This window comes from Lepidochelys olivacea (assembly GCF_965140295.1).
Source record: "Lepidochelys olivacea isolate rLepOli2 genome assembly, chromosome: 12".
NCBI classification, from domain to species: domain Eukaryota; kingdom Metazoa; phylum Chordata; order Testudines; family Cheloniidae; genus Lepidochelys; species Lepidochelys olivacea.
The window spans coordinates 18,371,690-18,386,068 of NC_140422.1; the positions used below are offsets into that span (position 1 = coordinate 18,371,690).

Genomic DNA, 14,379 nt, shown 5'->3' on the forward strand with positions numbered 1-14,379 from the left:
TATATATATATATATATATATATATATATATATATGAAAATGCATTAAAAATAACTTCAGTTAAATGGAAATAATAACTCTTCCATACCTATGACTTTCAGAACCAAATGTCTCTTGCATAGTCTTTCTTTCACCCAGGAGAACAACCAGCTTTCCTTCTGGTACTTGGGAGAATTTTTCTTCTCTGACCTCTCTGTAAAGAACTGTAGAGAAAGGTATGTTAGAGTCCTTTGTTGTTTGTGATATGTGAGCAAGGCAGCACGCAACAGAGGCTTTTTTAGCATCTATAGCCACAAGGACAAAGAGAATAGAAGATGCTCAGGGCCAGATTATTTTGCAGTATCTAAGATTCCGATGCAATTATGTTGCACTCAGATTAGAACCTAGCTGCTTACACTTCTCTTAGCGTTTTAGACTGTTAATTTAGTGTATGGGTTTTTTTAAATTTTTCACCATTTTCCAAAAACATTGTTTTCACCTAACATATTTGGAGTAGTTTGTGAGTAGTAATCACTGTCAGGTATTTCAGAAAGGAGTAAATTGAATTCTGACATTAAGGAAGGCAAAAGTAGGATCAAGGTGTAACTGGTCTGAGTACCCAGTTAAAGTAAAAGTAATATGATGACAACTCCAAAAGTTCCTATGGAAGACCTAACTGTGATCCTCTTAACATGTACTCTGGCTCATTGTGTCTGTACTTTATGATATAGGCTTCAATTACGTACTGATTTCCACAAGTCTCCAGCTTTATTGTGGGCACAGGTTGGAAAGCATGTAAAACACCTTTACAGAGTGGCAGGGTTTCTGTGGAACCATGCATCATGTTGGACCAAATTCTCTTTTCTTTTACCATTGTGTAAATCCATTGATATCAAATGACTTACTCTGAATTTACAGTGCAGGATCTGCATCTTCAGTGCACTTGGACAATGTGCAGTGAATGATGTAGGAATCAACATCTTGATCAGTGAAGATAAAAGTAAATACTATAAAAATGTTTGATTCATTATGCAACAGCCCATCCTATGCACTGAAATTAGGCAGGATCCTGCAGAAATTCTAGTGATTGTAATTAAGGATAGTATTAAATGCATACACATAATAATTTCAAATCAGAGACATGTTAGAGCAGAGGTGGGCAAACTATGGCCTGTGGCCACATCTGGCCCCTGGGACCCTCCTGCCCGGTCCCTGAGCTCCCGGCCCAGGAGGCTAGCCCCTGGCCCCTCCACCACTGTTCCCCTTCCCCTGCAGCCTCAGCTCACTACGCTGCTGGCACAATGCTCTGGGCGATGGGGCTGCGAGCTCCTGGGGAGCGCAGCTGCAGAGTCCGGCGTGACCCGGTGCTCTGTGCTGTGCGGTGGCGTGGCTGGCTCCAGCTGGGCCGCACCACCAGCCACCAGTGCTCTAGGCAGCGTGGTAAGGGGGCAGGGAGCAGGTGTGATTGGAGAGAGGGCAGAGGAGTTGGGGGTGGTGGTCAGGGGGTGGGGCAGTCAGAGGGTGGGGAATGGGGGTTGAATGGGGGCAGGGGTCCCGGGTGGGGGCAGTCAGGAAGGAGCCAGGGATGGATGGGGAGGCAGGGGGCAGTCGGGGCAGGGATTCTGGGGGCGGTCAGGGGCAGGGAATGAGGGAGCGTGGATAGGGCTGCAGTCTTGGTGCAGGGGCCGTCGGGGTGAGAAGCAGGGAGGCAGGAGCCAGGCCACGCCTGGCTGTTTTGCGGAGGCATAGCCTCCCCTAACTGGCCCTCCAAACAATTTCCGAAACCTGATGCAGCCCTCAAGCCAAAAAGTTTGCCCACCCCTGGGTTAGAGGTATATCATTTAAACACTAGTTCTTATACTGTAATCAGTAAAATAAAGTCAGTGAGTATATTCTCATTTCAAATGCTGACACACCAACGTTAAGTTTGGAATCAGTTACAAATAAAAGACAGTAGATGACTTTGTAATTTTGTTTATTTTACACGGCCTGCTGCACAAACTCCTGTCTAGATTAGAAATAATTGTTTACATAAAATTTATAACATGTATGGGGTAGATCATCATGTTCATGAAGAATGGAAGCTGTTACCCGATGAAGCTGACAGGGTTGCAGTTTTTTGACAAAGGGTTTATGTCAGTGCTGGATGATTATCATTTGCTACAGCTTTGAGGGGGAAAGAAATTAACAAAGCTGCAGCAGCAATTTCTTTGCTGTTCAAGCTGAAACCACACAGATCCTAGTGTCACCATTATAATTCAGATGACAGGACTATGCCAAGGTGAAGATGTGTAATTTACTGAAAAGCTAGATGCCAGCAGAGCAGTGAATCTCATAAAGTGACTGGGAGGTCTCTTTGGAAAACCACTTGCTATGTGATTTTGTTTTAGAGTATGATATGTTTAGGCTACAATAATATTGTGTTTTGTTTTTTTATAGTAGATTATAACTTTCCTTTAGTAACTGTAATGTTTATAATCTAACTTCAAACATTTATTATTATCCCCTCAAGTCTGACTTTAGGATAAATTGAAAAGATTTGAGCCATTTAAGTGAAAGTGTTTATATTTATAATTAATTAGAAAACTTCATCTGCAAGTAATTTTTCTGATAGAACTATTGTCATTACATGTTTAAAGCTATGTTCCCAATAATTATTTTCTAGACAGTACACACTTTGAGTCACAGTGCTTAGAGATCAGATTGATAAAATGATTTAATAAATGTACCTGCTATTTGCAGAGATGGGCAGGTTATTATAAAAATATCTTTTCATCCATGAAGTTTGTTTTTGGAAATGGGATGCATAAAAGCTAGTGAATAATTTTGAATTTTTCTCAAATTGTTCCTGGGTTTCATAAGGTCTGTGTAATATATTTTTATAAAATTTGAGATAAGTATGCATTTTACAATTCATATGTATGTGTTGCCATTCTTTTCTGCAAAACTTTATCTGTATTGATGATTTGAATCTCAACACTAAGGATCAAAATTGTACCATGGGTTGGGGGACGGTATTGTGAAGGGCTAAGACTGGTCTTTCACATGCATGTTAAAATGTCAACTGTGTTAGGAGAGGATAGTGGCCGGAGTGTAGTGGATTTCAAACCCAGAAAATGTTTAGGTTGTGGTTACGACTCCAAACTGAATTAAGGCTACAACTCAGATTAATTCGAAGTTTCCTCAATTTTGGATTGAAATCTCATTGGATGAAATTTTCACCAGATCCAAACTGGAATCACTTTCAAATTTTAATCTGGCACACAACCAAAATGTATCAGCGGATGGTTCACAGTCCCCCAAACCAAAAAAAATTGAAGGGATCAAAAACTGAGATTCTAGTTTTGGCTAAAAAGAAAAGGAGTGCTAGTGTCTAGTAATAATTAAAAATTTGTGTTCTGACAGTTAAAAACATTTTTCTAGTTTCCTTTTATCCATTAGTTATTTTAATTCAAGGAACATGGAGAACACACTACACTGTTGGTTCAATTTACATGGACTTGAATCTATATGAAAGCAAGCTAAAGTTTACATTGAGTGGCCTATAGATTGTTGCACATATAGTTAATCTTGTCCATGTAAAAACATGTTTTATTTGATTTGGGGGGAAGTGGGAGGGTTGGATTTATTTTGTTTTGGGATGGTCTTTTTGTATGCGTACATTTTGTATTTTAGTGATGTGTTGGGTTTTTGGGTTGTTACTTTTTGGTATTTTTCCCCCCATGCATAAGTGGCATTTGGGGAAAATTGATCCAAATTAACATTAACAGCCGTTGTGGGATGTTTTTGTTCTGCTTTGCTTTCTCCTAGAATGGTAAAACCTCATCATACATCCTCTCCAGATCCTGTACACAAGCAAACTCCTGTCTGCAGAAAATTGTACTTTTCTCAGAATTTTCCCTTTAACAAAACCACTCCCAGTGGAATTTTCCTTTTATGCTTCAAATTAAAAATTTTTTGGAGTACCCGAACGTCCTTTTTCCATGTTCTGTTGGGTAATTGTGGGATTCTGGACATAAAATCTTATTTAGTTTGTTATGCTTATTAGTTTAAAATGACAGATGAAGCAGTCATCTGAAATAATGATTGTGCGCCTGAATTAAAACAAATTGGGATTTTGTAAGGGGATTTTGTAATTTCATCAGGACAAAGAAAGATTTAGGGCAGATCCACAACCTTTTCCCAAGGGTAATTGTGAACTGGTATAAAATGCTTCAACAGAAGGTATACCTGGGAGCCATCAGGCCTCCATGGGTTGACAAGGCCAGAAGATGTGTGAATTAGGAGGTGGCTAAATTTGCACATGATCAGGGAGGATCAGTGGTTACACACTCAAAATATATTTAGTGCCTCAAGTTATTCAGGGAAGATGGGGTGGTACTTCTGTCTGATCGGGGAGTGAATATATTTTTGGCTGATGCTGAGGAGAGAATTGCTAACTAGATGGAAACCCGGCTTGGGGTGGCGGAAGGCAGCCATGCTAATTGCTGGCACCTCCTGGTGGCTGGTGGGGTGACTGTTCCCAGATAAACTGTAATTAGAAGTAGACTTAGAGAGTTGCTTTCCCCTAAGGAAGTTGGGGGGATGAGGTTGGAGCTCTCAGTGTGTGGAACAGCTCCAAACTCATATGAGAGGATGACAGCGGGGTTGCAGCAACAGCCTTGACCCAGTGTGAAGTGGTGCTGACAGCAGCCCTCTGACAAGGAGGGCTACACATAAGAGTTACTGCCAGATAGTTTTCAGGTGAGTTAAGTGAATAAAATTTCAGCCTAGTTAAACCACATCCCTGGTGTCTTGTCTTTCTGCACATCCAGGACAATCCTTTTGCTATACTTTGCAGATCTCCATTTACTTATCTGAAAACGTAAATATAAACCTTTCGTGCATGATTAAAATGTGGTGCTGGTGAGGCTTAAATGTAAATAAATCAACCCCAAACTGCCATTCTGTTAACAAATGTTTTCTTAATATAAAGTAATTTTCCTGCTAAAAATCTTAATTACATAATGGAAAGGCTGCAGTACTGTCTACCATTTGTATCTATACATCTTTAAGATGTAAAGGCTAAATAAAAGAGATGTAGTTAAACTAGTGGAATTGTTATTTTCATGCCTGTTAAATTAGATCTGCAGTAATACTGATTTATGGTCAGTGAAATAGCTAAATTCTGTTTTAAAGTTTTAACATTGTGAGATTTATCAGGCTTCAGTTTTTAGATAATTTTTTAGTATTTCACAGGTGTTTTACTATATGCTTTAAGTTTCTATTTGGATAGAACTAGGGCATCTGGAAGTCAGTAATCTTTTCAAGATAAACAGAAAGCATTTGTCTAAATGAATTAGGTTGTGTATTGAGATGAGTTCTGTTAGTTGGATATTCATGCTCCGTGGTCTTACAGCTCATTCTGCCAGGTCTAAGGAAGTATCAGTGGTATGCCTCTCTAATGTTTCTATCTTGTAAGTCTGCAAGATAGCTATCTGGAGTTCTGTACACATATTTACTTGCTCACCTCAATTTAGCATCTCGATCTCATGGTAACTTTCATAGGGCAGTTATATAATCCTCATTTCAATATGTAAAATAGGGATAATTTTACTTTTGAGTACTTGGAAATGTATGGGACAAATGTGCTAAAAGTGACATTCTTGAAGAATTGTGAACTATGTGAATTCAGACTTGCCTTGTGCAAGAAGCCAAGAGCAGCTGTCTGTTGTAATGACGTAACTTGAGTACTGTTTTGTTTTTTTTTACCCATGTAGGTGTCTATATATACAAACTTTTGCATGTCTGTCTATCCAGTGCTCCACTCACAGCACAAATCACTTCAAAAATGAAATGCATTGTTTGTGGAGATGGACTGCTGTAAAAACTAGTCATTCTCAAAGGCAAACTATGAGGACAATAAAAAACAAGGAGTACTTGTGGCACCTTAGAGACCAACAAATTTATTTGGGCATAAGCTTTCATGAGCTATGTCAAGGTTCCTCCCCCACTCTGAACTCTAGGGTACAGATGTGGGGACCTGCATGAAAAACCTCTTAAGCTTATCTTTACCAGCTTAGGTCAAAACTTCCCCAAGGTACAAAATATTCCACCCTTTGTCCTTGGATTGGCCGCTACCACCACCAAACTAATACTGGTTACTGGGGAAGAGCTGTTTGGACACGTCTTTCCCCCCAAAATACTTCCCAAAACCTTGCACCCCACTTTCTGGACAAGGTTTGGTAAAAAGCCTCACCAATTTGCCTAGGTGACTACAGACCCAGACCCTTGGATCTTAAGAACAATGAACAATCCTCCCAACACTTGCACCCCCCCTTTCCTGGGAAATGTTGGATAAAAAACCTCACCAATTTGCATAGGTGACCACAGACCCAAACCCTTGGATCTGAGAACAATGAAAAAGCATTCAGTTTTCTTACAAGAAGACTTTTAATAAAAATAGAAGTAAATAGAAATAAAGAAATCCCCCCTGTAAAATCAGGATGGTAGATATCTTGCAGGGTAATTAGATTCAAAACATAGAGAACTCCTCTAGGCAAAACCTTAAGTTACAAAAAAGATACACAGACAGAAATAGTTATTCTATTCAGCACAGTTCTTTTCTCAGCCATTTAAAGAAATCATAATCTAACACGTACCTAGCTAGATTACTTACTAAAAGTTCTAAGACTCCATTCCTGTTCTGTCCCCGGCCAAGACGACTACAGACAGACACAGACCCTTTGTTTCTCTCCCTCCTCCCAGCTTTTGAAAGTATCTTGTCTCCTCATTGGTCATTTTGGTCAGGTGCCAGCGAGGTTACCTTTAGCTTCTTAACCCTTTACAGGTGAGAGGAGCTTTCCCCTGGCCAGGAGGGATTTCAAAGGGGTTTACCCTTCCCTTTATATTTATGACAGGCTAAAACCCACTTCATCAGATGCATGCAGTGGAAAATGCAGTAGGAAGAGATAGATAGATAGATATACGCATGAAAAAAATGGGTGTTGCCATACCAACTGTAATCAGACTAATCAATTAAGGTGGGCTATTATCAGCAGGAGAAAAAAACCTTTCGTAGTGATAATCAGGTGGCCGATTTCAAACAGTTGACAAGAAGGTGTGAGTAATAGTAGGGGGAAAATTAGCATGGAGAAATAGTTTTTTACTTTATGTAATGACCCATCCACTCCCAGTCTTCATTCAAGCCTAATTTAATGGTGTCTAGTTTGCAAATTAATTCCAATTGTGCAGTTTCTCGCTGGAGTCTGGTTTTGAAGTTTTTTTTGTTGGAGAATTGCCAGTTTTAGGTATGAAATTGAGTGACCAGAGAGCTTGAAGTGTTTTCTGACTGGTTTTTGAATGTTATAATTCTTCATGTCTGATTTGTGTCCATTTATTCTTTTGCGTAGAGATTGTCTGGTTTGGCCAATGTCAGTTACTCTTTTTTCCTTCTGTTGAAATGTATTTTTACATTTAAGATTTGAAATGGGAACTTTTCTGCATAATGGATCAAAATTAATATTTCTTTAACAAAGAGAAATGCACTTGCAGCTTCAAACAAAAGTCAAACTACATGACATGTTGACAAGATTAAGTATTTCAAAAATTCTAATTGTTCTTGACACTTGTCTAATCTTTATATTTTATCAAGATTTATACAGGCTATTCTGTATGCACAGTTAATTTAATGTTCTTCTAGAAGAACATTTGGTTTTGCAAATATTAATGAGCTGATAAAGTTGTTTTTTCTCTTTTTTTGGCAGATGGGGATGGGCAAACTGAGCATTTACTGCCAGCCTGTGCTGATGTAATTTGTCAAAAAAGTGCCATCTACTTATCTAAACCAGGACTGAATCAGGTATTCTGAGCTTCCATTTGCAGAGACAAAGTTGAATACCATGTTTAATGTAGGGAATAAGAAAAACAACCCAGAAGAACTCCAAAACAAATTTCCTGCAACATTAGCTTGTAATGAAGGGAAGAAATGTTTTTTCTTTAATAATTGGTTAGAAGTTGTGTTCTTGATAGAATACAATCTATAGATCTTTAAAGGGAGAAGAAAAACTATTTACCAAGGACATCGTTATTTCTGAGTGAAAAGAAAAAATACTTGAAAAAAATATTATTGATACCATTAATAAAATGATGAGGCCTTCTGCATGTTCTTCTCCATGGGTAGATGGGGCAATTAACAAAGCTTTTGTCTTATAATGGCCCACTTAATTTATGTTAGTCCTCCTGGATGGGCTGGGGGGGAGGGGCGGGACGATTCCTGTGCCTGGGTTCACAACATCAGAACAAACGTTTTCAAAGTTATAAAGCAAAACTTACATATTTCCTTTTGCATGGAATACAGACATTAAAGTGAGATTAATGAATGCAGCAACTTACAAAATTTCAGTCTAAATACATTCTTATAAGACTAATACTTATTTTGTACAAAACTAACATACAGGGGAGCTCGTTTGGTTTCCATCTATGAGTCTGTCACTTCTTAGCTAATGCCTAGAGCCTTGGCCAGAGGTGGCACTTGGTTTACCAGTATTCTACCACCCACTCAAAATGATGCCTGAAATGAGCAATGTAGTAGCATTGGTGCCTTTTAAAGACCAGTTTTTGGTTGAAAAATTGGAAAATTCAGACTGCATTCATCAAATGAGTATTTAATGACCTATGCTCATTAAATAAGTGAGTTGTTTTAATGTAAAATATTCATTAGCATAGATTATATAGAAAAGAATGAAATATTTGAGGTATCCTGTTTAAATAAACTGTTTTTAAAGGATATGTCAATTTTTACATTTATCACAAGTAGCAAAATATTTGGGGCTAAATTTTCACAATGTTTTGCACCCTTTACACATCTGAACAATGGCTTTTAATCATAGACATGCATTTTTACACTGATGCACCCCCTGCAATTCTGCAATAACATTTTTGAGATGAGGTGACCAACTCTGTACCTAAGTCCCATTATCAAAAGTGATTTGGGCTCTTAGGAGCCAAAGTCTTACTGAAAGTCAAGGAGATTTAGGGTCCTAAGTCACTTTTGGAATTGGGATTTAGGTGCCAAAGTATAGCTGTTTGGAAAATGTGCGTTTGTTGAACCTGAAATTTCTTACAAAAGCCAGTCAGGTTCAACAAACTTTCCTGGTTCCTTGGCAGCTCAACAGGGGATCCTGGCCATGTGAACTGCGCTGGAGATGCGGACCCAGGCTTCCAGGGTTTGCAGTTCTGGACTAGCCCCGCCCCATGCCAGGGCTTTTGTGCAGGCCGGACCCTGATAATTCCAGAAACCCTAGGAGGCCTGGCTCTTGGAACCTCGATGCCTGTCTCTATGGTGCCTGGAAGCAGGGAGCCTAGAAACCTGGGGAACACTCAGAGCTTCCAGGATTACTATCATGGATCTGGGAGTCTGGAGGTCCTGAGATGGGTTTCCAGGGCTAGGGACCCCAAGGCTTCCAGTCTCCTGGATCAGCTGGCTCGCTGTGTTATTTGCCTAGGTAGCTAATAGCAGTGGTCAAATTGGCAAGAATGTCAATTTCGGTCAGCAGCTCCTACCCTGGGGAATATATTTTGGTCCAGAAACACTGTTTCCAAAATGAATTTTTGAAGCGATTCCAGGTCATGAAAATTTTCAAATATTTTGTTGAGTTCTAAAACAGATCAACCAACCGACAAACTCAAATTTCTTACAAAACAGAAATCCTGTGTTTCAGTAGCTCTACTCTTAAGTCACAAAGACACCTTTTGAAATTGTACCCTAGGTGAGTTTTATTTTTTAATTATGTAAAGTGGTCTTGAAAACTGAGATAACAAAAAAATGTGGTTGGAATTTTTATTATTTTCAAATCTTTCTGTTCAGTTTTGTCATCTAGCTTAGATATTTTGCCATTAATAGTTGCTCATAAATAGGAAAACAGAGCATCCCTTATAAGTAAATCCATTTTCTTTCTTAGAATAAACAACTGTCCTGTTTACTCCTTTAAAAATATATATATACACACTTAGAGTTTGAGAGTTAAATTTTATGCATTGCCTAGAATAAATTAAACTAAAGCATGTAAATACATTGTATAAAATACAGGACTTAAAATGTTTGAATATTTAATTGTTTTAGGATAATATGGTGCCAATGATGCCATATGATGGAAATTAACAAAGGAATTGAAGAAATAAGTCTCTTTTATTATCTGTCTCATAATATTTTGTGTTTTATTTTGTTTTTAAGGCACACTTATTCCTCTTTGGAGGCCTTCTATTTTTTTTCTACATTGTAAACAGAAGTCATAGAATCGGAAGATTTTCAGTAGCACTGTAATGTCCTCATTACATCCATCAATCTGCATGTCAGTTTTACAGTAATAAAATAATCACCAAAACCCCTTAGACCATTTTCTGCTAAAATAGCAAATAATGAGACTAATGATAATCTGCTGTGTCATCGCTGGCAGAAGAAAACAATAGGCTAATTTTATTGACTCATATAAAAGTACTTTAAATGTGTTCGGTAATTTAGAATATATGCACCCCATGGAATCAGAGCCTGCAGTTTATAAGGCTACTGTTTATGAAATAATATTCCTGTGAGGGTGAAAACAGAATAATAATTCATATTTCCTCCCAGCAATTTCTTTTCAATGAGGTGCTATAATGAGTATAAATGGGTTAGTTTCTCTAAAATCACTTCAGATATGTGAAAATTTATATGATAGGTCTTTCACAGGTATGGAAACTTGTGTTTTGGCCATAAAGGTTGTATGAGTGAATGATGCCATGTGAAGTAAAACTTGTATTCATTGTTCTGACTCGACCAGTGGTTTTTTAAGATACTATTTTGCACCATAGTTCCTGGATATTTTCTGTCTGACAAATTAATGTTCGGGAATCTGTTATTACTTTGGTGTAAGCATGTAATGCCCTTAAGATTGACACCTTCTGTTTCTCATTTTCAGATTCTTTGTCCTAGACTTTTCAAAAGTCAGTCTGCTTACAATAACCAAAAAATATTTATCAAAACAAATGGGTATATGGATGCAAAACAATTTTTGAAAAACAGAACAGAGGAATCTACTTATTGATTTCTATTTTAATTTTTGACCCTTTTATTTAGGCAATCATAAATAGTTTTGTATATCTTCATGATAGTGCAAATTTGGTAAATAGCATGTGCAAACATTTTCTATTCAGAAACAATAACAAAACAGTATTTCAGACCATGGGTCTAATCCTTAAGCCTTCTTGAGTTGTGCTCATGGCAAGACAAAAACATCTGTCCCATTTATGCTTCCTCCTAGTCTTAGAACTCATTTGGCTCCAGTGGAAATTTGAAAAATTTTAGGACTGCTGAAATTTGTGTCTGTCTGACTACAGCCCCAAGGAAGCATTCCAGCATCCAGGGATAAATGGCATGCAACAGAACTCCTGTTACACTTCCTTCTCTCAGCCACACTTCGAGCACAATCTCTACAGCAGTGGTCACCAACCTGTCAATCGCAAACGACTGGTCAATCCTGGAGCCTCTGCCAGTCGATCGCAATCTCTTGGCTGCTAAAAGTCCGGCGTCTCAGTGGAACTCAGGCAGGCTGTCTGCCTGCCCTGGCCCCACGCCTCTTTGCGTGCTGCCCCCGTCCCCAGCACCATCCCCGCAGCTCCCACTAGCCAGGAACCTGCCAATGGGAGCTGCAGGGGTGGCACTTGTGGGCAAGGGCAGCGCATGGAGACCCGTTGCCCTCTCTCCTCCAGGGGCCGCAGAGACGTGTCAGCAGCCAGCTGTTTCTGGGAGCGGCCTGGGGTCAGGGCAGGCAGGCAGAGTCTGCATTTCACACCCCACTCCTGCACTCCAGCCCGGAGCCCCCTCCTGCACCCAAACTCCCTTCTAGAGCCCTCACCCCCTCCTGCACCCCAATCCCCTGCACCAGCCCGGAGCCCCCTCCTGCACCAAACTCCCTCCCAGAGCCCACATTCCTCACCCTCTCCTGAACCCCAAACTCTGCAGCCTGGAGCCCCCTCCTGTACTCAAACGGCCTCCCAGAGCTTTCACTCCTGCACCCCAATCCCCTGCCCCAGGCTCAGCCAATGCACACCCCACAGCTGAGAATGTTACACTGACTTGTGATAATCCCTAAATGATTTTGTATTTATAAACCACAAATGATACCAATAAACAGTAAAACTCATGAAATGTCCAGTGAATTCTATGAGATTAGGTGCAGTGTGACCATATGACCCATGCACCGAAACTCTCCCTCCCAGAGCTGGCACCCCTCACTCCTGCACCCCAACCCCCTGCCCCAGGCTCAGCCTGGAGCCCCCTCCCACACTCAGAACCCTTCGTCCCCAGCCCAGAGCCTGCACCCTCTCCCACATCCCAGTCCCCTGCCCCAGCCCGGTGAAAGGAGTGAGGGTGGGGGAGAGCGAGCGATGAAGGGAGGGAGGAATGGAGTGAGTGGTGTGGGGCCTCGGGGGCCATGATGGTTGGTAGGAGCACCTTGTCTTGCATTGCAAGTGCGTTAGCAGTTCTTACAGCCCATTGTTCTGTCTCCTTTTTATTTAGTTTAGTTAGACCATTACGTTAAGTGTTAGTGTAGTTTAGTAGTTAGCGTCCCGGCTGGGACTTCATCTCGGAGTGGGGCATGCCCCGTTCCCCAGGCTTTAAGTCATGCTCATCGTGTAGCAGGTTGATGTCCATTAGGCAACCCCCCGATAGCTTTTTAAAGTGTTTGGGGGAGTCCCATAGAAAAGACAAGTGCAGGATCTGCAAAAGCTTTCGCCCTCAAACTGAAAAGGAGCGGGCTATCTGCTTGAGGGTCGTCCTCATGGAGGATGCACTTCTTCCTGCCTCAGAGCCCTCCCCAGTGGACTCCATGCCTAGCAAGGGTGGTTGCCTCTGCGGTGGCCATGAGGCACAGCTCCTGGCTACAGTCCTCTGCGCTGTCCCAGGAGATGCAGACCACCCTGCAGGACCTCCAGTTTGAGGGAACAGGGCTCTTCTTTGAGTTAACTAATGTATGGCTCCATGGCCTTAAAGACTCCCATGCCACCTTCAACAAGCTAGGAATCTGTTCTGTCCTCCACCTCCTCTGCCGAAATCCTGGTATGTCTCCCAAACAAGCACCTACAGAAAAAAGGACAGAGACAAGGGGTTTAAGTGGCAGCACCCTTCGTCTTCCCGTTCCTCTGCCCAGTCTGGTCCTTCCAGAAGCCAAGGTAGCCAGAAGCAGGCATTTTGAGGGTGTGCCGAGGATGGCGCCCCAGTCACTTTCCAGGATCCACCTTACTCTTTCCTCAGCCACCTGCGCCCCTTCCTGTCAGCCTGGTCGCTGCTGACCTCGGACCATTGGGTGCTTGACATAATATTTTCAGGTTACATCCTGCAGTGCGGCCTGGCTCCAGGCGCAGCACAGACAGCAAGGCCCAGACCCAGGTAAGGCCGGGGTTCTCTCCCCCGGCCTGATCCCTGTTCCGGCCTGGGCCAGCTGGGGCCAAGGAATGGGCACCTATCCTGCAGCCCTAGCCCCGGAGCTAACATGGCAGGGAGAGGTGCCTCTCCTCCCCAGCCCAGGTGCTGCTGCAGGGAGAAAGAACTGGGGGGGAGTCCTCTCCCTGCCATATCCCCGGAGCACCCTCCTCACCCCAAACTCTTCATCCCTAGCCCCACCCCAGAGCCCAGCCAGAATCCTCACACCTCTGTACCCCAACCCTCTGCCTGAGCCCCTCATCCCTGGCCCCACCCCAGAGCCTGCACCCTCAGCCGGAGCCTTCACACCCCCTACAAGCCAACCCTCTTCCCCAGCCCTAAATCTTCTGCCACACTCCAAAACCCTCGGCCCCACACTTATCATATGAATTTTGTTATGTGCACACACATCACTTCCATATTGGTGCACATAACAAAATTCATTCCGCACATACACTGCTCTGAACCGCCCTATACAGTCTTTTACAAGGACAAGGTCCAGCTGCAGCCACTCTGGCCTTCCTGCCCAAGGTGGTCTCATAGTTTCATACTGGCCAAGACATTTATTTATGTGTCTTTTTTCCTAAGCCACATAAGTCAGAGGAGGCGAATTGGCTGTATTCCCTAGGCATCAGAGGGGCGCTAGCCTTCTACATTGAAAGGACCAAGCCATTCCGCAAATCAACGTAATTATTCGTTGCGATGGCCAGCAGGATGAAAGGTCGTCCAGTGTATGCTCAAAGAATTTGTTCTTAAATCACTGCCTGCATTTACTGGATCAGGCAAAGGTGCCACCTCCAGCAATCGTAACCGCCCATTGAACAAAGGTACAAGACTCTTTGCAGCTTCCCTAGCCCAAGTGCTGATCCAGGACATCTGTAGAGTGGCCACCTGATTGTCCATCCATACATTCACGTCCCATTACGCATTTACCCAGCATGCCTGGGACAATGCTGGCT

General features: G+C 41.8%; 1 protein-coding gene across 1 annotated transcript in view; it reads left to right on the forward strand.

Annotated features, from left to right (window-relative positions):
• Window positions 1–14,379, forward strand: part of ITFG1 (integrin alpha FG-GAP repeat containing 1) — a gene marked incomplete at its 5' end in the record, with an annotated part of 215,601 nt that overhangs the window by 91,056 nt on the left and 110,166 nt on the right. Inside the window, one exon of the mRNA XM_084644488.1 lies at window positions 7,725–7,819. Within this exon, the coding sequence (XP_084500614.1) occupies window positions 7,725–7,819 (95 nt within the window). The remainder of the gene's footprint in view (window positions 1–7,724; window positions 7,820–14,379) is intronic.